The sequence below is a fragment of the Eurosta solidaginis genome, chromosome 2 (genome assembly GCF_040869045.1).
Source record: "Eurosta solidaginis isolate ZX-2024a chromosome 2, ASM4086904v1, whole genome shotgun sequence".
Classification (NCBI taxonomy): domain Eukaryota; kingdom Metazoa; phylum Arthropoda; class Insecta; order Diptera; family Tephritidae; genus Eurosta; species Eurosta solidaginis.
Genome location: NC_090320.1, coordinates 69,065,881 through 69,090,946, shown reverse-complemented (window position 1 = coordinate 69,090,946; position 25,066 = coordinate 69,065,881). Strand labels below are relative to the sequence as shown.

Here is a 25,066-nt window from a genome sequence, read left to right as displayed (position 1 = left end):
ACCATCTAATCTCCTCAATTCGCAGTATTTTGGCACTAGGAAACAACTCAATAAAAATCATGTGGGTTCCAAGCCACGTTGGAATACCAGGTAACGAAGCTGCTGACGACAAAAGAGCCAAGCTAGCAGTGAACCAACCACTTATAACAATACCTTTCATGTTGAAAGAAGACGTCTATAGACTTGCGAAAACCCATATTGCTAAAACCAAGCTCGAGGAATGGAAAAACATCCAGAGCCACTACTCAGCCATTAATGTAAGAGGTCAGAAACCAATCTTCCCAAGAAGTGCAAAATGTAAAGACATCACATATTTTTGCAGACTAAAAATTGGCCATACGATATCTACACATAGCCATATTCTTACGGGTTCAGGAACTCCACAGTGTAACTTCTGTAACGCTGCCGCAGTGTCCGTCACCCACCTACTTGACAACTGCCAGCATTTTGCGACTATACACGCCAACATCTTTGGTAGAAACATCCCGTCGGAGGCATTGAAAAGTACGACATAGAATTCATCAAGAATATCAACAAATTCCTCTCATTATCTGAGCTTAAAAAGCTAATCTAGAGTTAGCTAGTTTTAAGTTTATATGTTATTGTATTTTACAGTAATAACACACATAGTACTAAGCAATATATACATATCGCACACTCACTACAAAACAGTCATAACTTAAAATTTTTCAAAATCGGTTTTTTCCATAAACCAATTCACAGTACACATCCCTAACTGCCCCTTAAATTTCGTTTTCTTTGTTTTCTTCTTTAACTGGAAAATTACCGTTATGCCAGTTTTGGTGTTGATTGCATCGCTTGCGCTGTATCAACTAATAAGTACTATTTTTAGTACTTAAGTACAAGTGCTTAATGTGCTTAAGAACAAGTGAACAGGTTTTTTTACGCATAAAGCGTATTATTTTAAATTCAGACTATCTTGTTGCAAAAAAGTTTTAACTTTGTTGTGTATTAATTAAAATTGTGTCTTTTTATACGTAAAGAGTAAGTAAATTTGCTTGTATTATTGTGAAATGTGCCTTTTTTGATGAAATAATTGTGAATGTACTAGTAGTCAAATAGTCATAATTCAAAATTTCTATATATTTTCTCCGCAAACAAATAATTACAACAAAATTTCGTCAATTCATTTTATAATGAAGGTCTCCTTCTTTGTAAAACTGGATTTCAGTATAACATTACAGCCGTTTTCACATAAACCGTTTTTCTTCTCTCCTGAGCATTTACATTTTTCAAGTTGTTACTTTTTTGTAGTTAGTGTGCGATATGTTCATATCAATTTATCTAAACTAATATCCCGTATAAAATAACCAGAGAGCCGAAGGTGGCAACACTAGTGCTATCCAGTGTAAAGCAGTGAATCGTCACTCCTTTTCCAATATATAGTTTCGAAAGATTATGGCTCACTTCAAAAATTTCGCGTCAATTTTAATTTTTAAAATATTCTGGGAACAAATCAAATTAAAATTTCTGTAGATAACCCTGGCTTAAACTGAAAAAAGTTAACCAGATAATTAAATTTGTTGTGTCGCGTTATTGGGCAAACCATCCTTTGGGCCATTTTAAAAGTCAAAGTCACATGGTTGGCGAAAATGTGGATCCCGGCTTGTTGTTGTATTAATTGTTGGTCCTTTGCCGGATATAGATCCGGTACGTTTCGGTAACAAAGCACCATTATGGTACTAGCTCGACCATCTCAGGAACGATTAATTACTGTTAGCGATGTGGGCTATTGTGCACATCACAAACTTGATTCCTTCCTTTTTATTTTCAGAAGCCATCGCCCAAGAAAATCTACCCAGAAAATGAAAAGTTATCACAGCGTGAAAAACTCATACGCGATATTGAGACACGTCGTTTGGAATGCTTGGTTTGCGTTGAACCCATCAAAGCCCATCATGCTGTTTGGTCTTGTAACAATTGCTATCACATTCTCCATTTACAGTGTATAATCAAATGGGCTTCATCCTCGAAATCAGATGACGGTTGGCGTTGTCCAGCCTGTCAGAATGTAGTCAAAGAAGTGCCACGTGATTATTATTGTTTCTGTGGAAAAGTCAAGAATCCACCATATACACGTCATGATATCTCCCATTCGTGCGGTGATATTTGTCGTCGCGTTGAAGGTTGTGTACACGCTTGTACACTATTATGTCATCCCGGACCATGCCCACCATGCCAGGCACATGTGAAGCGCGATTGCGGCTGCGGAAAAACCACAAAAACTATGCAATGCTGCCTTAAAGAACCCATTGAATGCGATTCAGTATGCGGAAAATTATTGAATTGTGAGCTTCATACATGTCCGGCTAAGTGTCATGAAGGAAAATGCGCACCATGCACAGAAAAAGTGGACCAACAATGTCATTGCGCAAAACAAGAGCGTCAAGTTGCCTGCACACGAGATTCACATGAAAAGCGCACCTACTCATGTGGAAAGCCGTGTGGTAAAGATCTAACTTGCGGTAATCACAAATGTAGGGACTGTTGCCATCCTGGTGAATGTCGTACATGTAAATTGAGTCCCGAGGAAGTAACTTCATGCCCATGCGGTAAAATGCCAATCGTCGCTGGTCAAAGAAAATCTTGTTTAGATCCTATACCAGTTTGTGAGGGCGTATGCGGTAAGACATTACGTTGCGGCAAGCCCGCACATCCTCATCATTGTACTAGCAAATGCCACTTAGGAAATTGCCCACCATGTAACAAACAAACCGCGGTTAAATGTCGTTGCGGTCATATGGATCAACTAATCAAATGTCGTCAACTATCAACACGTGCTGATGATGCACGCTGCAAGAAGCGCTGTGTTAAGAAACGTTCATGTGGTAAACACAAATGCAATCAGGAATGTTGCATTGATATCGATCATATTTGTCCATTACCATGCAATTATACACTGTCCTGCGGTAAACATAAATGTGACCAACCCTGTCACCGTGGTAATTGTCCGCCATGCTATCGTTCTTCATTCGATGAGTTATATTGTGAATGTGGCGCTGAAGTCATCTATCCGCCAGTACCTTGTGGCACCAAGCGGCCGGCTTGCAAGCGTCCTTGCTCGCGTTCTCATCCCTGTCAACATCCACCTCAGCACAATTGCCATTCAGCAGCTAACTGTCCACCGTGCATGATGTTCACTACCAAATGGTGTTTTGGTCAACATGAACAGCGTAAGACAATTCCATGCTCGCAGGAGAGTTTCAGTTGTGGTTTGGCATGTGGTAAGGCGTTGTTGTGTGGACGTCATAAATGTATAAAGACATGTCATGAAGGTGTTTGCCAGACAGCTGGTGAGATATGCAAGCAAAGTTGCACTAAATCACGTGCTACTTGCGGGCACAAGTGTATGGCCCCATGTCATGATGGAGATTGTCCGGATACACAGTGCAAAGAAATGGTGAGTAAACGATTTATTTGGAATTTTCCAAACTATCTTTTCCAAATACTTATTGTTATTTTCTGTAAACAGGTTGAGGTTCAATGTGAATGTGGAAACCGTAAACAGATGCGTGCATGCCATGATTTGGCACGTGAATTTAGTCGCATTGCTACTGCCCAATTAGCCTCTTCAATGGCCGAAATGCAACGTGGAAACTATATGGAATTAAGCGAAATACTTGCTCCCGTTAAAATAAATAAGACAAACAAAACGTAAGTACACATGAATGAATTTTGTAAACCGTGTAGTACCAATATTTTTAAAAGTATCCCAGAATATGTGTGTCCCCAACGTTACGTACTTTTCAACGTCGCACACTCTTTTGAATGCGTTAAGTATAGTTGGCATTAGATGAGAAAGTTTTCTTTCTTTTGTTATTAACAACATTCGTAGACGCCCATACATCGCTATTTGTATTTGTATTTATTAGGCAATTTGGCAAACATTTTTTTATAGTGCTAGTCGGTAAAAGGCATAAAATAGGAACAATTTAAACTTGAAACTTAAAGCTTATGACTATGGCTAAGAAAAGGTTACAATAAATAATCTATTTAATAAATAATAATCAAACGTATGATAGAGTACATTTGCTTAGAAGAAATCAGTATTTTATTGCCTAGGTTATTATAGAAACTTGTTAATTCTTTATTGAAGAGCAGAACATTGCTTATAAGCCTAATACTGTTTTCACACAGACGGCTTATTGAAAATAAAGGCAGTTTTCTACATTAAGACGCTTATTGAGCTCAATCTTCCCTACAAAATTCGAAACTATAATTATTTCATTAGTAGCTAATCGAATGCGTAATGAAGTCAAAAGCACAATGCAACTCTGTTGGGAGCGTTCAGTTTCTTAGTTTTTGGTGTGTTCAGTGCTTAAAAATGTCATTTGTCAAAGTAAATGTCATTGTCTGCATGGCGGAACGATACAAGGTGGCCGCATCGAACAGCTGATTATAACTTTTTTTTTATTTGATTTGATACATCAACTTCCGGCGCAGTACGATTTTGACATTTGTCCATCGAATTTACAAAAACAAAGTACATGGAATTCTTATTTATGTATGTAGGTATGTCACCATGCTGCCACCTTGTATCGTTCCGCCATGATTGTCTGTCATATAGCATTGTCATTTTATTGGCTTGACATTTCATCCTTCATACTAATCGAGCAGTTACTTCTGTGTGAAAGCAAAAAATTTACGATTTCATTAGAAGGTGAAATGAGATCATTAAGTTTCTGTGTGAAAACAGTATAAGTCTAGAAGTGAGCGAGTTCCAAAGACGTATAGAAGTAAGGAAGAACTGGCGATCAGATATTAGCATACGATGTCTGAAGTGGGTAAGGAGAACAGATCTAAACGACTGGAGAAAATTTAGCCTCCGATACAGATAGTCAGGTTCCATCATATATATTAATTTATGTAGCGTAGTGAGCGTTTTAAGTTTAATAAGGTTATCGAAAGAAATGTTTAGCCACCTGTAAGCATGATGAGAGTCTTGGTCAAGTCTTTTCAACCCATAGACGTATCTAGCAATGTTGTTATAAACAACATTAAGTTTCCTATTACATACATAGTCACAATTAGAGTAAATCTCACAACCATAAAGGAGCGTAGGTATTAAGTACGCTTTTGGTATTAGTAGACGAATATGTAACGGAGTAAAATATTGTGTAAGCCAGAGTGTACGAAGCATCCCATACACTTTTCCCACTGTGCGGAAGATGTGATCTTTCCATGTCAAGGTTTTGTTAAAAACTACACCTAGATTTTTTGCCGTGTCTACGTATTCTATAATAGTGTTGTCTACAATTAAATTTTCCATTCCACTTTTATCTAGTGACCTTCTATGAATGACTATACATTTCGACTTCTTAGGGTTAAGACATAAGCCGTTCATAGAAGCCTACGTACCAATTTGACACAAATCGTAATTTAAGTTATTAATACACGAACTGGTACGATCACTAGGACAGCACATATACAATTGTACGTCGTCAGCATAAATGTGAATATTACAATACTTGAGAACACCAGGCAGATCGTTTATATACAAAACAAATAACAGGGGACCAAGGATTGAGCCTTGTGGGACGCCTCTTAAAACACTGACGATGTCAGACTTTCTAATACCAACACTTACTGCCTGAGTTCGGTCGGCCAAATACGATCTGATTAGGGCTATTGCACAGTTGGAGAAATTAAATAGGTTGTCCAGCTTGTTGCAGAGAACGGTGTGGTTGACCGAGTCAAACGCTTTTGAATGGTCGAGAAGAGTTAGGAAAGCAGTAAAATTTTTGTCAACTTGTTCTCGAATATCCTCTATCACCGATAGGAGCGCCGTTTTACAGCTACGATTTGACCTGAATCCAGACTGGGAATCTGTGAGAAGGTTATTATCCTGCACATAAGTATTTATCTGGCAGTGCAAAATTCGTTCGTCGACCTTGGAAAGGAAAGGCAGAATAGCTATAGGTCTATACTCCTTGTTTTGCTTGGGGATTGGGATTACCTTAGCAACTTTCCAACATTTGGGAAATACACAGGACGTCAGCACAGAGTTAACCAAGTAGGTTAAGTGAGGAAGCATTTTAGGAAGAATTATTTTTAAAAATTTCGGACATATACCATCGAACCCCAAGAATTAGACTTTACTGAAAGAATGGCTTCAACGACATCACAATCATCGACACAGAAAACTCAAGAGGACTAAAATCAACATTAGCGCGAATACAATAATTGTCAGCACATATATTGTCAGTTGAGATTGGCAGATTTACAAAATTTATATTTATCTCGTTAATGTCTACATCAGGGAGGACAGAAATATCACATTTGGATTTTCCGATACCAATATCTTTAATCGACTTCCAGGTTTCCTTCGAACACAAAGCAGCACTAAACTTGTTATTATAAAATTTCTGCTTAGCTGACCTAATGGCGTTGTTTGCAGCGATCCTAGCTGCTTTGAAGCAGTTTTGAGCCTCCAGGGTTTTGTATCTTTTCCATCGTGAGAAATGAATTAAGTGTTTTAGATTGGCACTAAACCAAGGCGTATTATTCTGTGTATCCGCTTTGAGGTTCACTGGCACATGGTTGTGAATACAAATATTTTCCATCAGCGGTACACAACTACTTTACGGGGAGTTAAAGTTGCGGTTCGGGCGTTCCGAATACGTACCGCATGTTTAAGGTGACATTCAGCCCGATTTTAAACAAAATTTCTTTGCTAGTTTTTTCCCCATCTCCCATTCCTTTTTGTTTGTTGTTTTTACTCTTTTACCACCGTCAATTGAGTGCGCCAATCAGGTGCTATTATCTCATTAGACGAGGATTTTTGTTGCAGCCCATATGGTTTATCTTTAAACTCTTGCTTTTGTTAGAATTCCAGTGTGCTTTTTCCGTAGACTGAAAGTATATAATGTTATGTTTGATTTTACTGGTCTGTAAATAATTAATTATTATATTAATTTGTTGTCTTCAAGACCATGTTTATTATTTTTGTAAAATATATATTTTTTTTACAAGTTATATTATATTAAGTTATTATACATAGAAAACGAGTAAATTAGAAAAAAACAAAGTTCATAGACCGTATAGCCGACTATTTCAAAACCCATGACGGTTTATCATCAGCGATCCACACATTGAAGGCTTGACGTTTAGCACATCAGGCCATCAATGTACTTTGCAAGTTTCTATCTATACCTCGTTTTCTACTGTTTGTTGTTTTTACTCTTTTACCACCGTCAATTGAGTGCGCCAATCAGGTGCTATTATCTCATCAGACGAGGATTTTTGTTGCAGCCCATATGGTTTTTCTTTAAACTCTTGCTTTTGTTAGAATTCCAAGGTGCTTTTTCCGTAGACTGAAATTATATAATGTTATGCCCATATGGTTTATCTTTAAACTCTTGCTTTTGTTAGAATTCCAGGGTGCTTTTTCCGTAGACAGAAAATATATAATATTATGTTTGGTTTTACTGGTCTGTAAATAAATAATTATTATATTAATTTGTTGTCTTCAAGACAATATTTATTATTTTTGTAAAACGTATATTTTTTTAAAAGTTATATTAAATTAAGGTATTGTACATAGAAAACGAGTAAATTAGAAAAAACAAAGTTCATAGACCGTATAGCCGACTATTTCAAAACCCATGACGGTTTATCATCAGCGATCCACACATTGAAGGCTTGACGTTTAGCACATCAGGCAATCAATGCACTTTGCAAGTTTCTATCTATACCTCGTTTTCTACTGTTTGTTGTTTTTACTCTTTTACCACCGTCAATTGAGTGCGCCAATCAGGTGCTATTATCTCATTAGACGAGGATTTATGTTGCACCCCATATGGTTTATCTTTAAACTCTTGCTTTTGTAATTCCAGGGTGCTTTTTCCGTAGACGGAAAGTATATAATATTATCTTTGGTTTTACTGGTCTGTAAATAATTATTATATTAATTTGTTGTCTTCAAGACAATGTTTATTATTTTTGTAAAACGTATATTTTTTTACAAGTTATATTATATTAAGTTATTGTACATAGAAAAGGAGTAAATTAGAAAAAAACAAAATTCATAGACCGTATAGCCGACTATTTCAAAACCCATGACGGTTTATCCTCAGCGATCCACACATTGAAGGCTTGACGTTTAGCACATCAGGCAATCAATGCACTTTGCAAGTTTCTATCTATACCTCGTTTTCTACTGTTTATTGTTTTTACTCTTACCACCGTCAATTGAGTGCGCCAATCAGGTGCTATTATCTCATTAGACGAGGATTTTTGTTGCAGCCCATATGGTTTATCTTTAAACTCTTGCTTTTGTTAGAATTCCAGGGTGCTTTTTCCGTAGACAAATATTCTTAAAAATTGCGACGAAGTCTTTCAATCATATTCACCTTTTACCCCTAAACAGGTTTCCCTTTTTCGATCATTGTTAGGTATAAAAAAAGAAAGGGAGAAGTGAAAAAATTCCCATGGATTTTTTATTCACAATAAGCAATTTTTGTATAGCATTGGGCTGTATATATCTTGGAATAGTGTAAGCGATACAATTTGGCATCCAACTATTAAAAAAATTAAATATATTATGGATGTTATGAGTACGCCTTATACCTAGTTCACATATTTCATTAATCCGATACACCATTCATTCATTCCATCCATTCGCCCATCTGCTACCAATTCGTTCGAAGGCTCATCCTCACATGCATTTTTGCACTCATTTGAGTGAAGGTATTGTAATGAAACTTGATATACTACTTCTTAAGACTACGAGTAAGATGTGTACTAAACATAGGCATAATCGGTATATAACCACGCCCACTTTTTAAATATAAAATATTTTCTGTATGTTTGTTTAATGGTGTGTTCAGTTTATACTTATATTTAAGAATTCATGAGCTTAACACCGGCTTATAATAATTGAATTTCAATTATTATGTTTTCTAAGAGAAACTGAAAAGAAAGAAACATTTACTGGCATATTGCGATGTGCCCATTTCGAAAACCGCCAACGTAATCATCATCAGGCAATTTTGTAATGTTATCAAAGGTATCACCGGGATTCGAACCGTGAATCACATGGTGAAACTGCAGTAGCCTTTAACCACTAGGCCATCCTGCTGGTATTTGTTTTCATGCTTAATTCAGTTTTTCTCATTTCTACACTAACAACACAATTGAGATATTTTGTCTCTATATTGATTTGTGTGCCATGTAGATTTGTTTTTGTAAAGTTCTTCTTCGTTGCGAATGAGAAGCTTTGTAAACTCGGGCTCAGTTGTACATATTTATGTATGTTTGTTTAATGGTGTGTTCAGTTTATACTTATATTTAAGAATTCATGAGCTTAACACCGGCTTATAATAATTGAATTTCAATTATTATGTTTTCTAAGAGCAACTGAAAATAAAGAAACATTTACTGGCATATTGCGATGGGCCCATTTCGAAAACCGCCAACGTAATCATCATCAGGCAATTTTGTAATGTTATCAAAGGTATCACCGGGATTCGAACCGTGAATCACATGGTGAAACTGCAGTAGCCTTTAACCACTAGGCCATCCTGCTGGTATTTGTTTTCATGCTTAATTCAGTTTTTCTCATTTCTACACTAACAACACAATTGAGACATTTTGTCTCTATATTGATTTGTGTGCCATGTAGATTTGTTTTTGTAAAGTTCTCCTTCGTTGCGAATGAGAAGCTTTGTAAACTCGGCTCAGCAGGATGGCCTAGTGGTTAAAGGCTACTGCAGTTTCACCATGTGATTCACGGTTCGAATCCCGGTGAAACCTTTGATAACATTACAAAATTGCCTGATTGCCTGACATAAATATGTAAATATGTACAAATTTCAGTTTCTCTTAGAACACATAATAATTGAAATTCAATTATTATAAGCCGGTGTTAAGCTCATTAATTCTTAAATATAAGTAAAATATTTTCTGTAAATTTATATATTTGATCCTAATTGAGCTATTATCTTCAAACTTGGCGTGTATGTGGGCTACATGCACCTAACTCAATAAACAAACAAGTTTTGAAAAATGGGCGTGCAGCGCCTACTTATTAAAATAGAATTTTATCTGCTTTCGCTGTCGAGATCTTCATAACGTTTAAAGGTAAGTTTGCGAAATTTGGCGTGCAGATTCCTTATTTGACGTTGATCTGTCCCAGCAAAAACTACAGAGGTCCTAGGATAGCCACGAACTTTTTTTAAAGCGTACATACATAGATCGATATATCTCTGTAACTAATAAAGACACAGTACTAAAAATTTTAGAGGACAAGTCCCGCAGATAGACCTGAAATTAATATTAAAGAATTTCGAAAAATGGGCGAGGCAATACCTACTAACGCCACGCATACCGTATGGGACATACATATAAAAGACATGGGTGTAGTTATCAATCGCTTTTATACCTTTCATGAAAACATGAAAATGAAATGGTATATTAATTTCGTCACGAATCCCAAAATTGTGAGTCCTTAAAGGAAAATAGATAGACCCACCATTAAGTATACCGAAATAATCAAGATGAAGAGCTGAGTTGATTTAGCCATGTCCGTCTGTCTGTTTGTATGCAAACTAGTCCCTCAATTTTTGAGATATCTTGATAAAATTTGGTGAGCGGGTGTATTTGGGTGTCCGATTAGACATTTGTCGGAACCGGCCGGATCAGACCACTATCATATGTCCTCCATACAACCGATTTTTTAGAAAAAGATGATTTTTGTCATATCTTCCTCAATTCAACAGATTGAAGGCTTCAACTTCACCATATACTTTCGTATATTGCACATATTGTTGTCTGAAAAAATTGATGAGATCGGTCGTATATATAGTATATATCCCCGACAACCGATTGTTCAGATAAGAAACTTTTCGTAATTACTGCCCTATTTTAAGAGATAGAGGCTTCAAATTTCAACGAATGCTTACGTAGTATATAGCATATATTGTTGTCTGAAAAAATCATAAAGATCGGTGGTATATGTAGTATATATATGGTGGTATATATAATATATATATGGTGGTATATATAATATATATATAGTATATATATATATTTTCGCAATTTCAGCCCCATTTTAACAGCTAGAAGCTTCAAATTTCGCCGAATGCTTACGTATATAGCATATTTATTGTCTGAAAAAATCATAGAGATCGGTTGTATATATAATATATATCTCATACAACCGATTGTTCAGATAAGAAACTTTTCGCAATTTCTACCCCATTTTAACAGCTATAAGCTTCAAATTTCACCGATTCCTTACGTATATAGTATATATTGTTGTGTGAAAAAATCAGTGATATATATAATATATATATGATGGTATATATAGTATATATATATTATATATTTTCTTTTTTGCAATTTCAGCCCCATTTTAACAGTTAGAAGCTTCAAATTTCACCAAATGCTTACGTATATAGCATATATTGTTGTCTGAAAAAATCATTCAGATCGGTGGTATATAATATATTATATATCGCATATAAACTGTCATTTTTGCCCCTTTTTCACGGCTAGAAGCTTCAAATTTCAACAAATTTCATCAAATAGTTACGTTTACGTCATATATTGTAGAAATACGTGATTCGTAGTCATAGTTTTTACATGCAGACTACAAAAAACCTGAAACTTTGCATCCTCACACAAAGTACCTACCTATTTTTTATTTTATATTTATCTTAAAAATCGTTTAGGTATGTACATCTGTTCACTATATATTTCTTATCTTATACATCCGATTATTTGGAGGTTACGAACGGGATAAGATTATTGTTCAGCTCCATTCATGAAAGGTATGAAGTCTTCGGCACAGCCGAAGACAGTCCCGTCCTTACTTGTTTTTATTATTTTGGGCAAAGGTGTTCTTATTTTAATATAGAAGTTGCAAACCAAACCTCATTACTATCTTTTCAACCATGGATGAGAAAACGGTGGTTCATCTCATCTACAATTTCCCGGCGCTAAGTGGAGCAAGCCAGTACTTACCATCTCCTCAAAATAGTTCGAAGAGGAAAGGTAATGGTGTCTTTTCTAATATCACTGGCCCAAGTGTGCCCCCCGCAGCCACTTCAATCTAACCTAACCCTCGAGAAATCGATACCAAAAGTCGATTCAGAGCGTTTTAAAAAGGAGCGTGATACAAGTAGGCATTGCAATCACTACTTCTTAAAAATTTTGAAATATTTAGTAATATTTAATTTTATTCTTATATTTTTTTCAAATCGAGTTACATAATAAGACTCCTGACGATCTCTCATCTGATATCCATATTCTACTAATACCTTTTAGCTTCTTGTGGTCCAAAATAGTCGTGGCCGCTGAACCACTTGAGATATCGCATAAAAACTAATCCCAAACTTGAACATGCAATTTATGTACGTTGATACAACTAAAGATTTGCTGCAGACTAGGGCAGAACTAACACAAAAAATGCAGCCGCAGGCTTTTGCATAATCAGTTTCGCAATGAAAAATTTTAACGATTTAAACTAAATGAATTTCACCCATAATTATTATTTTGGAAATTTTATAATATAAATTGTTTGATAATTATTATGCTATATTAAACTACAAAGTTGACAGTTGAAGTGTACGGACGTGTTTTTTTTAACATTGAGTTCTCTAAACTATTTTTAATATTAATTATGTTTGAATTATGGATGACTTTTTTGGAAAGTGTGATGAAGGCTTTGGCAGAAACCAGGATACAATTATCATGCCATGCAGTTGTTTCTGCAAGAAAATTTTCCATCGCGTCTGCTGCAAGGCGCATATCTCGGAAAACGATATGCAATTAATTAAATCTTACTTCAACATTCGGTATTTCTGCCCTGATTGCGATAACGCTGTGTAAGTTGTTGAAGTCTGTGCATGCCTCACATAAAGTTGGCCCTGAAGCCATATTGACTGCTTTTGAAGTCAAATTCAAATACTCTCCTGCTCCGGGAAGGTCCGTCTCCTGACCCCGGTCCTGAGAAATGGTTTTGCTGCGTTTGCCGAAAAAAGAATCTTTTTAGGACTGTCATACTCTTGTCAGTGTGTCACGTGCAAGGGATGATTGCATCGGACAGGTTGTTCTGGGCTAGATCCCAAAACCAGACGTCCTCGTAATTTTTATAAATCTTTTGTTGCTGTTTGCTGTTCACGCCCAAGGGCGTGCCGTAGTCTACACCTTAGCGATGAAATTTTTAAGTGGAATGCACACATTTCTCATCTCCAAAGAAAACTAAGGTCGACGTCGTACATCTTAAGCCATCTAAGTTTCTGTACGAATTACGACGTGTTGCTCCAGGCATATTTAGCCCTGTCGCAGTCTTACTTAAGACATGGCATCACCGCTTGGGGATCGTCAACATATTGTAGGATACTTCAACAAAGTCAATATTATAATTTGAAAATACTTGCCAAGAAGAAGAATATAAGTTTTACTGTTTCATGGTAATCCCTTAAAAGTCATTTGCAGTTTAGAGTTTATTACAATAATACGTTTTATTCATTGTCATGCCAAAAACTAACTGAGCTTACATTCTAAAGTGCCTACTTAAAAACCCTGCACCTTAGTCTTGAAGGCATCCAAAGCGATACAGACGCTTGCGTTCTTAATCGCTGCCAGCGTTGAGCTGCACCTGCTAGCGTGAGAATGGATATTCGCTGACACAGGCCAAATTGCTGTTTCATAGCACTGCTCATGTTATGCAATCGTTGTGGCTTATCCGTCAGCGTGAGAATGGATATTCGCTGACCCAGGCCATGCGCGGACAGTATTATTGAGAAGCATTAGCTTGTGTTAACTCCTCCCCTTCTAAGTGAAGGCCGTCCACGGTCTTCTTAAAGTTATCAATGACATGCTGAAGGTCTTGGCATTGGCGTCTTTTCCTTCTCCTCTGCCATATTTTAACTAGAGTGTAAGAAACGATAATCAACATAATGCTAGCGAAGCCTGATATTGTTGGCCCCGTCATAGTTCTTGATTCAATTTTTGTGATAAAGCGCAGATTTTCCATACTTATCCTGTGAAGGTATGGAAGACTCAATACTTCTTGATGGTTGGTGATATTAAGGAGAACGGTCGCCGCTGGCCCTGGTAATTTCTTTAACATGCCGTTTCGGTTTACAAAGTTAAATCCGTTAACGTAAACTTCATCGTCGAAGGAAAGTAAATAAGTTCCCCTTATTGTTTTTTCGGAGTCTTCGCCAGTTTTGATCAAAGCGGTGTTATCGTTTATAATGATAATACCATCGTCAACCACAGTAATAGGTTAAAGGTTGCTAGGGCAGGTACTGCAGTGAGCAGCATTATTCGAATACAGCTGTTGTGCGCATGTGGGATGCTGCAATCTTTTGCAAAAAGTTGTTGTGAGTGTTGTGTTGCAGTTCCCAATCGCCAAATTTTGATTCCCACAGTCGGCAACGTTGTTGTTGTTCCCAAGGTGCAGGATAGTTCCATTGTGTTGAACAGGGAAAATAATAATTTTCTTACAAACTAATGTAGGTTTAGGATACTTTATTATGAAATGCAGAAGGCTCCCATCTAAAAGGGCTTTGATATATGATACCTCCATTAGGTCAGTAATTGTTGTAGGTATTTGTAGAGCGTGCCTCAAAAATATTTTTTACATCTTCCGAGTTTAGCAGCAGGGGATTTATGATTCCTATCTTTGCAAGGGTTATGGTTGAAATTAAAGTCTCGATTTCGGTTATAAGGATTCTATTTCGCGCAAGCAGCGTTTCGTACAAATGATGAGTATCGATTTGTACAGCCTTTGCGTTTTTAATAATTTTGTTAACTGTTTCCGTTAGTTGGTTTAATTTTTCCTGTATCCTTGTGTTTATTTCTATCTGATGTCCCTCTGATTCTATTAGCTCTTGCTGCCGAAATTTTAAGTTGTCAAAGTCTTCGAAGTCGGGTGTTCCTGCAATCACCTTTAGAGCAGTACCTAAAATGTTAATACTCTTAGCCTGTCTATGGTGAATGTCCAGTGTTGTTAAAAGAACTTTTATGTGTGAAATGTCTGAGTCGAGTAGCATTCTCATATGGGATAAAGAGAAATGCGTTGTTAGTCCTTTCGTTTCTTCTGCTATTTCTTTATATACCGTAAGATTGGTGCTATGCTTAAGATAGCCGAAGTGTGTCCAAACTGTTACGTCGCCATCCTGGATCGGTATATAATCGGAAGTCGAGTAGTCCGTCAATTTTGCTATTGCCGTTTGGATGGAGAGCATCATAATGGGGATCCTGAAAGATGGGGGAAAATAACCTTCTTTTAATTTACCTTATAATATTGGAAGATATTCAACGGTTTTCATCTCAGGTTGTCCTTATGGACCACCCTCCCTTTTATGAGAACCGTGGTTCCTAGATCTGCCTCAACCCTTTCTTCGACATATAAAGGGGACAGTTTATTTCCCAGTCGTCTATTCGTCTTTACTAATACGCGTTCCCCTACGTCGAACACCCTATTCTGTCTGGAAGGGTTATTTCTTTCCAATTGTGCCTGTTGTGCCTGTTGTGCTTTGTTATTTTCATGGTTATCTCATTTCTCATGTCGGTTGGTGTAGCGTGAACTATATCAATCGGTTTTTCATTGGTCACCGAATGAATCGTTCGGTTGTATTCAATTGTTGCCAGTAATATAAGGTCTGTCGTCTCGCAGATTTTTCTGTCCAATTTCAGACATCTGGCTATCTCCAAAAGTGTACTATGGAGGCGTTCAACCTGCCCATTCGAGGTGCTATGAAGAGGTGGCGCGTTGACGATGTCAACATTGAAACTATTTTTTAGTAACGAGGTTATCGTTTCAGAATTTAAAGAGGCCTCGTTATCACAATAAACAGTCTTTGTCCCTAGGAATATATTCATTAGTTGAATAATTGGGTATTTTATATTTGAGATTGTTCGAGATGGTATAGGCTGTACCACAGCAAATTTCGAAAACTTGTCGAGACAGGTCAAAAAGTATTTTTTATCTGTTGAGAATATGTCAATGTGCAAAATTTCTCTGGTACAGGAAGGGACCGGTGTTACACCATACTCCTGCTTTCGTGGGTGCCTATCGTATTTGGCCTTACTGCAGATCTTACAATTCGCCACCACTTCGTTTGCCAGTTTGGTCATTATTGGGAAGTAATAATCACGAAGGATTTGCTTGACATTCTCCTGGGCAGCTCTGTGAGCTCGATTATGTTCGGCAACAACAATCTCCCTCTGTTCGTCTTTATTTACAATGTCGGTCACCATATTTTTACAGTGCCAGAACTTTGTTGCCGGAAAGCACCTTATAAGTTCATGTTGTATGCTGGCCAGTATTGGCACAGCGCAATGTATGGCGTTTACCACATTTGGGTTCACAGCTATTTTAATTTCTTCAATGAGATTATCTTTATTTATGAATTGAATAACATGACGAGTTTTCTCGCCGAAATATATAAAATTCCGTTTTAGGTTCAAGTTGGCTTCCTCTAAAACAATTTGGTTTCGGAAAAAATTTAGCGGTTTTTCGGATGCTTCCACCGTATAAGTTAGCGATATTTCGCTATGAACTGTAGCTAAATCTGATTGACCTTCCGCTTCTAGAGTGTGGATGTTCTGTCGTGACAGAGCATCGGCAACATTGTTTTCTCTACCGGGTTTGTAAAAGATTTGAGCGTTGTACTCGTCGATAAACGCTTTCCATCGTTTAATTTTCGCATTTGGGTTTCGGTCTGAAACCGCAAATGTCAGTGGCTGATGATCTGTAAAAATATTTAAATTCTTTACGCCATAGAGATAATTTCTAAGACTTTTTAAGGCCCAGACTATCGCGAGTAGCTCGCGCTCGTTAGTTGCGAAGTTTTGTTCACGATATTTCAGAGTTCGTGAAATAAAGGTAATTGGCTTACCGTCCTGTGAGAGCACTGCCCCCAAACCCAAAGACGAGGCATCCGTCGTTAGATCAAATGGCCTCCTGAAATCTGGGTAGAGTAACATGACGTCCTCTGATGGACCTCTTTTAATTTATTAAAAGCTTGTGATTGTTTTTCGTCTAATTCCACTTTTATTTTTTTTGATTGGGTGGCACTAACATTGCCATTGTCTCCTTTCAGCATATCCGTTAGTGGTTTCGCTATTGAAGCAAAATCCTTTATAAAGCAACGGTAATAGCTTGCCAGACCCAGAAATGATCTAACGTTGAAAAGAGTGGAGGGTTTCTCATATTTGTGAATAGCATCTATCTTGCTAGGGCTTGTTTTAATGCCTCCTCTAGATACTACGAAGCCCAAGTATTCACCGTCCTCTTTAAAAAATTGCGATTTTTCGCGAGAAACCCTCATATTAGCCTCATGTAACCTTTTTAAGACCCACTCAATATGTTCGACATGCTTCTCTTCGGTTTCTGAAAATATAATAACGTCATCGACGTAAACGTAGCAGTATTCCCCTATTTGCCCTTAGTACGTCGTCGATCGCCCTTTGAAAAATGCTGGGTGCATTCTTCAGACCGAAGGGAAGCCTGCAGAACTCATATTTCCCATTACTTACTGAGAAAGCGGCCTTTTCCCTATCGGATTCCGCCAACGTTATTTGATGAAATCCTGATTTTAGGTCAAGCGTTGTAAAATACCTGGCCTTTCCTAGATTTGATAGTATAACCGTTACGTTCGGGATGGGATATTTGTCGTCGATAGTTTTTTTGTTCAGTTTTCTGAAGTCTATGACAAGTCGTTTTTTTTACATTTCCTTGTGCGTCCGTTCCTTTTTTATCAACAACCCACATTGGGTTGTTATATGGTGACCGAGACGGTCTGATGATACCGTTCTTCAGTAAATCGCGAATTTCAGTATTCACGAATTCTGCTACGCCCATAGGATAGGGGTATAGCTTGGAATAAACCGGATCGTCACTCACGGTGCGAATAGTGGCGACTATGTTTGTGTTACATGGGAGTGCCTCGTTGGGGTCAGAGAAAACTTTCAATAAATTTTTTACCATTCTTTGAAATTTCACCCTCACAATTTCAGGAACTTCTATGTCCTCTACTCGTGTGAAATTTACATTAGCACACTTTAAAAATTGTATACCCTCTGAACCAACATTGGTTATTATTTTTTTTGACTTTAAATCTATAGTCGTGTCTGCCTGCGTAAGCAAATCCAGACCTATTATTCCGTCGAACGTTGAAAGAGAAGGAAGAATAAAGAAGGTACTATTTATGTTAAAAAGGTTGATCGCGCATTTTTCTTTAATGTTAGTAAAACCATGAATTGACTTTACCAAGAAAGACTTTTCGCCTAAGGAATTTTAAGGGTTTTATATAATTTTTAGATGCACCCGTATCTATTAGTAATTTTATTTTCTTCCCTGCAACTATTCTTTCAATGAACGGTAGCAGGGAGTTCTGTCTAAAAAATTTATCTGGTCGGGATCGTTAAGGTCGCCCTCGATTGCTGATGTTTCCGCGTTTGCCACATCACTATAGGTGGAATCTTCTTGATTAGAAGTGGAATTTCCGCTTGAAAGGCAGTTTATTCGTTGTTGCTTTGGTCCTGTAAATTTTCCAGAGCCATTGTTTGGCCTTTTCACTGCCTGCGGATATTTTTGATTTGGATTACTTTGGCATCGATAAGAGCCAGTGTTTTCCTGCCTTGCGGTAGGTTGACGGAAGCGTTGTGATGTGTCGACGTCCATCGGTTCTACCTTATCCAGTTTCTGGGGACTCTTGTTGTTGAAGTCCCGAGTTCTGTTAAAGTAAGGGTTTTTTGAGTGATACATATCGTTTGTTTGGTATATTCCCCCTGTAACTTTCTCCCCAGAGTGTGGTTTTGAGTCTAGCCTTTGTGTCCTATCTTCTAGGCTCCTGGCATAGGTGCTTGCGAATCGGTATCTCTCATGGTTCGATTCAACCTCCTGTGCCAGTGCTAAGGCTGAAGGCAGATCTTTAGGCCGGGCTGAGAATAGTACATCGCTAAGCGGTTTCTGGGTCCCTGATATAAATACGCGCAATGCGTCTAATCTGTATTTCTCATTAAGTGAAGCAGCTATTGACTTTTCGTAAGTCATTATGGTTTTGTTGGTCAGAAGCGTCAATTTCTTCTCTACTTCGTCGTAGTATTGGAGAAGAGATAAATTTCCCTGGCGGAGGGTTGACATTTCTTGCTCGATCAAGTAAATTGGTCGTTTGTCGGAATAGCTGAAGTCAAGGCGGTTAATTATCGCTTTGAAGTTCAAAACGGTGTTAAATGAGGCCAAAACCATGTCGGCTGGACCCTTTACTTTATTTCTAATGATGGCGACAGCTTGGAAATGTTTGCTGCTGCCTTCGTATTCCTGAAAAACTTTGTAGGCGGTGTGTGCTGCCTGTCTCCATGATACGTAGTTTTCTTGTTTACCATCGAAATCTGGTAGAGATTTAACGATGTCAAGGGGTTCCTCACATTTGATACCTGGGACAATTCGTGCTTCAGAATATGTTTCTATTGTGGGTGCACTAATGCTAACATCGCTTAGACGGTGGTTTATGGTCGCCAGTCTCTGTTCGAAACTTTCTCTTTGCACTGAAAGTGCATGAGCCACTGCAGTGTCGTCAAGAGCTTTCAATTGATCTGCTTCTATAGCCATTTTTCGTTCCTCAGTCGTTACCCTATTATTCGTCCACCAATTTTCCTGACCACTGTTACGCTGTCTTCTGTTTACCACTATGTTTTCAAATAGCCGATCTAATTCTTGGTCACTCATAGGCTTAGAGCACAACTGAAACAGGTACCTGATTTTATTCCAATAAATTTGGTCCACAACACATCTAATTCTACTCAACCCGTTACAGATAATTTGATGTCTTAAAAGAAAATTTCGTCATTTTTTTGTTTTTTTTTTTAGGGTCGTATTTAAAAAAAAAATTTTAATAAACACAAGTTTTTTGTTTATAAACATTGATAACACTTAATTGACACAGATTTCTTTGTTTGGCGACACTCTACTTACATCTGTTTTACAACTATTGATAATACTCTCTTCATCTTATGCTTGGTTTTGTTTTCTGCTCCACTTAACTTTAAAAATGAAAATGTTTGTTGTCACTGCTGCTTGTTGTTATCCGTTTTTTCTCCCGTTGTTGAGGGCCAGTTTTACTGTTTCATGGTATTCCATTAAAAGTCATTTGCAGTTTAGAGTTTATTACAATAATACGTTTTATTCATTGTCATGCCAAAAACTAACTGAGCTTACATTCTAAAGTGCCTACTTAAAAACCCTGCACCTTAGTCTTGAAGGCATCCAAAGCGATACAGACGCTTGCGTTCTTAATCGCTGCCAGCGTTGAGCTGTACCTGCTAGCGTGAGAATGGATATTCGCTGACAGGCCAAATTGCTGTTTCATAGCACTGCTCATGTTATGCAATCGTTGTGGCTTATCCGTCAGCGTGAGAATGGATATTCGCTGACCCAGGCCATGCGCGGACAGAATTATTGAGAAGCATTAGCTTGTGTTAACTTATATATACCCCAAATCTTGAATTAAATACAGCCTTAAAATTACTAGACGTAAAGTCCATTTTTAAATTAACGATACTCAACGAGTTTTACGATGAATGCACATTCAAAATACCTATCTCCCACGATCATGGAACGCGAAGGCGGTTAGAAAATCGCCTCGTAGTGCCTAAGTTTTCAAATAATTAAGCTAAAAACACCTTGTCTGTACTGCTTCCATCATTTTTCAATGAACTAACAAAAGAGCTTACTAATCTACCGAACACAGTCAAAAGAAAAAATTTAATTAAAAATCATATTAAAAGTTTATTGTAAATAAATTCTCAAACCGCAAAACTTGCACAATTACTGTAAAACGTACCTTATTTTAATTCAGTTGCTTTTTTAGTAAATTAGAGTGTAACGCTATCCATAATTGAACTTATTGTAAAAAATACACAAAATAAAAATGTTTTTGTAATTTTGTTATGTCACTTGTGCAATTGTTATTTTTAGTCATAAAATCTGTAATATAAACCTGCAGACAAGCACTGTAGCTTCGCGGGTTATATTTAAAAACTTGTCGATCTTATATATATTTTTTAATGTTGTATTCATTCACAAAATTTCCATCGCCGTCGGGTGCGAAAAATGCGCGAGCGCTTTCTGCCGACAATATATAATGCATTCTACGGTTGACGAAGTTAGACGGAGGGCCAACAGACACGCACATAGACATAAATTCAGCGCGTCTCGAATTACCATCACCACCAGAGAGGTTGAGGACGCCATCGGTTATGCTAAAACATTCAAAGCAGTGGCCCCAGAGGGAAAGAGGGTTTCAAATATTTAGCGCATGTCTTCAACCTGTCTCTTTCCACCTTTGTCATTCCCGAAAAATGGAAAATGGCCAAGGTCCCGCTACTAAAGCCTGAGAAACCATCTAACATAGGAGTCACATCGCCCGATATCTCTCCTATCGCCAGTAGCTAAGACGCTTGAAGCCATTTTGCTCCCCTACTTCAAAGAAAATTTGCAGCTAGCCTGTCATCAGCATGGCTTCAGAAAACTCCATAGCACCACCACGGCGCTAAATGCCATTGGCACCCAGATAAATTGCGGTTTAAATCAAAAGCCTCACCATAGAACAGTACTCGTTGCGCTAGACCTATCAAAAGCTTTTGATACGGTAAACCATGGCACGTTGCTAAGACCTGGAAGGGTCTTCCCTTCCCCCATGTCTTAAAAGGTGGTCCGCAAATTATCTGGGTGGTCGGCAGGCATCGGTGCAACTTAGAAACGCAACATCAAAACCAAGAAGAATTAAACAGGGGGCGCCACAGGGTGGTGTCCTATCCCCACTTTTGTTTAATTTCTACATATCTAAGCTACCTTCGCCACCAGAAGGAGTTTCTATCGTTTCCTACGCCGATGACTGCACAACAATGGCCACAGGCCCAGGCCCAAAGATCGATGAGCTTTGCAACAGAATAAACGGCTACCTCCCTGATATCTCCAGTTTTTTCGCCTGGCGAAACCTGGCATTATCACCGATTAAATCCTCCGCGACCTTATTTACAACATGGACGTCCCAAATGTCGACCATTTTGAACATCCACGTCGACGGCACTACGCTACCGACTGTCCTACACCCCAAAATCTTGGGTGTGAAGTTTGATCAGGATCTACATTTTGGTGAGCATGTAGCCGTAATTGTACCGAAAATCCAGAGCCGTAATAAAATTCTCACATCCCTTGCTGGCAGTACTTGGGGAAAAGACAAAGAAGCGCTTATTACCACATACAAAGCATTTGGCCAGCCGATTGCATGCTACGCGTCCCCTATATGGTCGCCAAGCCTAAAAACTACTCACTGGAAGAAGCTGCAGGCCTGCTAAAATACTGCTCTCAGAACCGCCACGGGCTGTCTTCTTATGTCCCCAGAACACCATCTACATAATGAGGGGGGACACAGGGAAACAAGCTAAACTCTTACCTATCCAGAATCAACCCCGATATACAAAATATATGCCCCGCTTGCAATGTGTCCCCACATGACACCAACCATCTCTTTAATTGTGGAACCAACGCCTCTAACACCCCTTTCATTATGGTCCACCCCTGTTGAAACAGCAAGTTTACTTTGACTCCCGTTAAAGGATATTGATGACAATTTGTGATCGGTCGCGGCTATTAGGTGGGGCGAAGCATTGCTACAACAACAACAACAACCTTCGCCACCAGAAGGAGTTACTATCATTTCCTACGCCGATGACTTGAAAATAATGGCCACAGGCCCAGGCCCATAGATCGACGAGCTTTGGATTAAAATAAACGGCTACCTCCATGATATTTCCTGTTTTTTCGCCTCGAAAAACCTGGCATTATCACCGACTAAATCCTCCGCGACCTTATTTACAACATGGACGTCCCAAATGTCGACCATTTTCAACATCAACGTCAATGGCACTACGCAACCGACTGTCTTACACCACAAAATCTTGGGTGTGACGTTTGATCAGGATCTACATTTTGGTGAACATGCAGCCACAATTGTACCGAAAATCCAGAGCCGTAATAAAATCCTCAAATCTCTTGCTGGCAGAGCTTGGGGAAAAGATAAAGAAACGCTCATTACCACTTACAAAGCAATTGACCAGCCGATTGCATGCTACGCGTCCCCGATATGGTCGCCAAGCCTAAAGACTACCCACTGGAAGAAGCTACAGGCTTGCCAAAATACTGTAAGGATAAAGTAAACCCTTACATCCGTAATATAAGATAAGCTATGTGCGTGGAGCTTTAGTTGCATTTGACAGGCGCGGGCAGTTGGCAACGCGCATGTCAAATGCAACTGCGGCCCACGTCACTGACAGAAAAAATAGGATATAATAAATCTGCACTTGTTATGGACGGACGTGTTCGAAATAAAAAGAGTTTTTTATTTAACTTGCCCAAAAGTGTGGCTCAAGACGGTTTTGAGCGCAGGAAGAAAACAACGCCAACAGGAAAATTCTTGTCTGGGAGCCACTCTTTTAAGGGAGGTTGGAAAGGACGCGTTTCCAATCCTCCAGTGCTCCCAGCAGAAGGCAACAACATTTTCAACATATATTTTCATTTATGACGCTGTTGGAATGCAAGAATATTTTGATCAGCACAGCTCAACATATAATGGGAGGTTGAAAAGGGCGTGTTTCCAATCCCCCCTGTTCCAAATTTTGTTTGGCTTTATTTTAATTTAATTATTAGTGGTATCTCAAAGTGATGAGCAATGTTAATTGGAAGGTTGGAAAGAACGTCTTTCCAATCCAATCCCGAATAACGCTGAATGGACGTTGTGTCCCATCAACGTAGCAACTGTCGGCCTTATACTGCGATTTCGAGGTTTCGTCCCTAGTCCCTCGTTTTTTTTACATGATTTGTGTATGCATTTTCTGTCTGACGATCCATTTTCGGTTAATCATTCAGCTGCTTAAGGCTTAGCTGGTTGTGCCATTCCCCATCATTTGTGCGTACATGAAAAATCAAAAATAAGGACAATTAAAATTTGTTTACCTTAGCGAGAGAGTTTTACAGTGCCCTAGCAAACTTTTCTTGAATGTTTTTAAATTATTACTATTTTTTATATGATTACGAAGTTCCTTAAAACTTTTTAAGCCTTTATAAAATATATTTTGCTTTGTCCAGTTCTGTTTTGAAGAGAGGAAGTCTAAAATTATTGTTTTCTCTGACTACGTATGAGTGGGTTTCATTAACATAAATTAGTTTATCACTCAAGTACTCAGTCAACATTCCAATCTTCATATTAAACACAAATTTCATCTATATATATAAAAAGAAGTGTACATTTTGATTATCACTCCATAACTCGAGAACGGATAGAAAGATTGCCATGGAATTTTTAGGAAAGATACAGAAAGGAGAGATGATGGTTAGTTGATTTTGAAATCCCAAATCGGTTTAGCCATTCTTGAGTTATGATTTTTTTTTAGAAAAATACTATATAAAAGAAAGTTGTGTTAGTTACACTACGCATAACTCAAGAACGGATGAACCAATTTGGCTGAAAACTGGTGGAGAGGTAGCTTATAACCAGGGAACGGACATACGATACTTTTTATCCCGTTCTGGCTAGGGTCTTGAGATCAAAACGTGAACCTGGGTAATCCTGGGATGTGTTTGTACAATAGTGGTATCAAATGGAATCTGTTTATGAGTACTTTGATACTGAGTATTTTTCGTACCCCTGGGTGACTCAGGTCTCGATATATAGGCCAAAACGTGGACCCGGGCACCCCTAGAATTTGTTTATACAATATTGATATCAAATGAAAGCTGTTGCTGAGTGCTTTACTACAGGGTAGTTTTCATACCTATTGGTGACTAGGGTCTCGAGATATAGGCCAAAACGTGGACCAGGGCACCCCTAGAATGTTTTTATACAATTGGATATCAAATGAAAGCTGTTGATGAGTGCTTTAGTACAGGGTAGTTTTCATACCTATTGGTGACTAGGGTCTCGAGATATAGGCCAAAATGTGGACCCGGGCACCCCTAAAATGTGTTTATACAAAATGGATATCAAATGAAAGATGTTGATGAATGCTTTAGTACAGGGTAATT

General features: G+C 38.1%; 1 protein-coding gene across 2 annotated transcripts in view; it reads left to right on the top strand.

The window, feature by feature from the left end:
• LOC137239868 (protein shuttle craft-like) overlaps positions 1 to 25,066 on the top strand; it is a 76,607-nt gene that overhangs the window by 37,650 nt on the left and 13,891 nt on the right. Inside the window, exons 3-4 of one of the 2 annotated variants that reach the window (XM_067765618.1) lie at positions 1,799 to 3,421; positions 3,494 to 3,675. In XM_067765618.1, the coding sequence (XP_067621719.1) occupies positions 1,799 to 3,421; positions 3,494 to 3,675 (1,805 nt within the window). Of the gene's footprint in view, positions 1 to 1,795; positions 3,422 to 3,493; positions 3,676 to 25,066 lie in introns of both variants that reach the window. The other variant, XM_067765617.1, reaches the window with a different exon arrangement.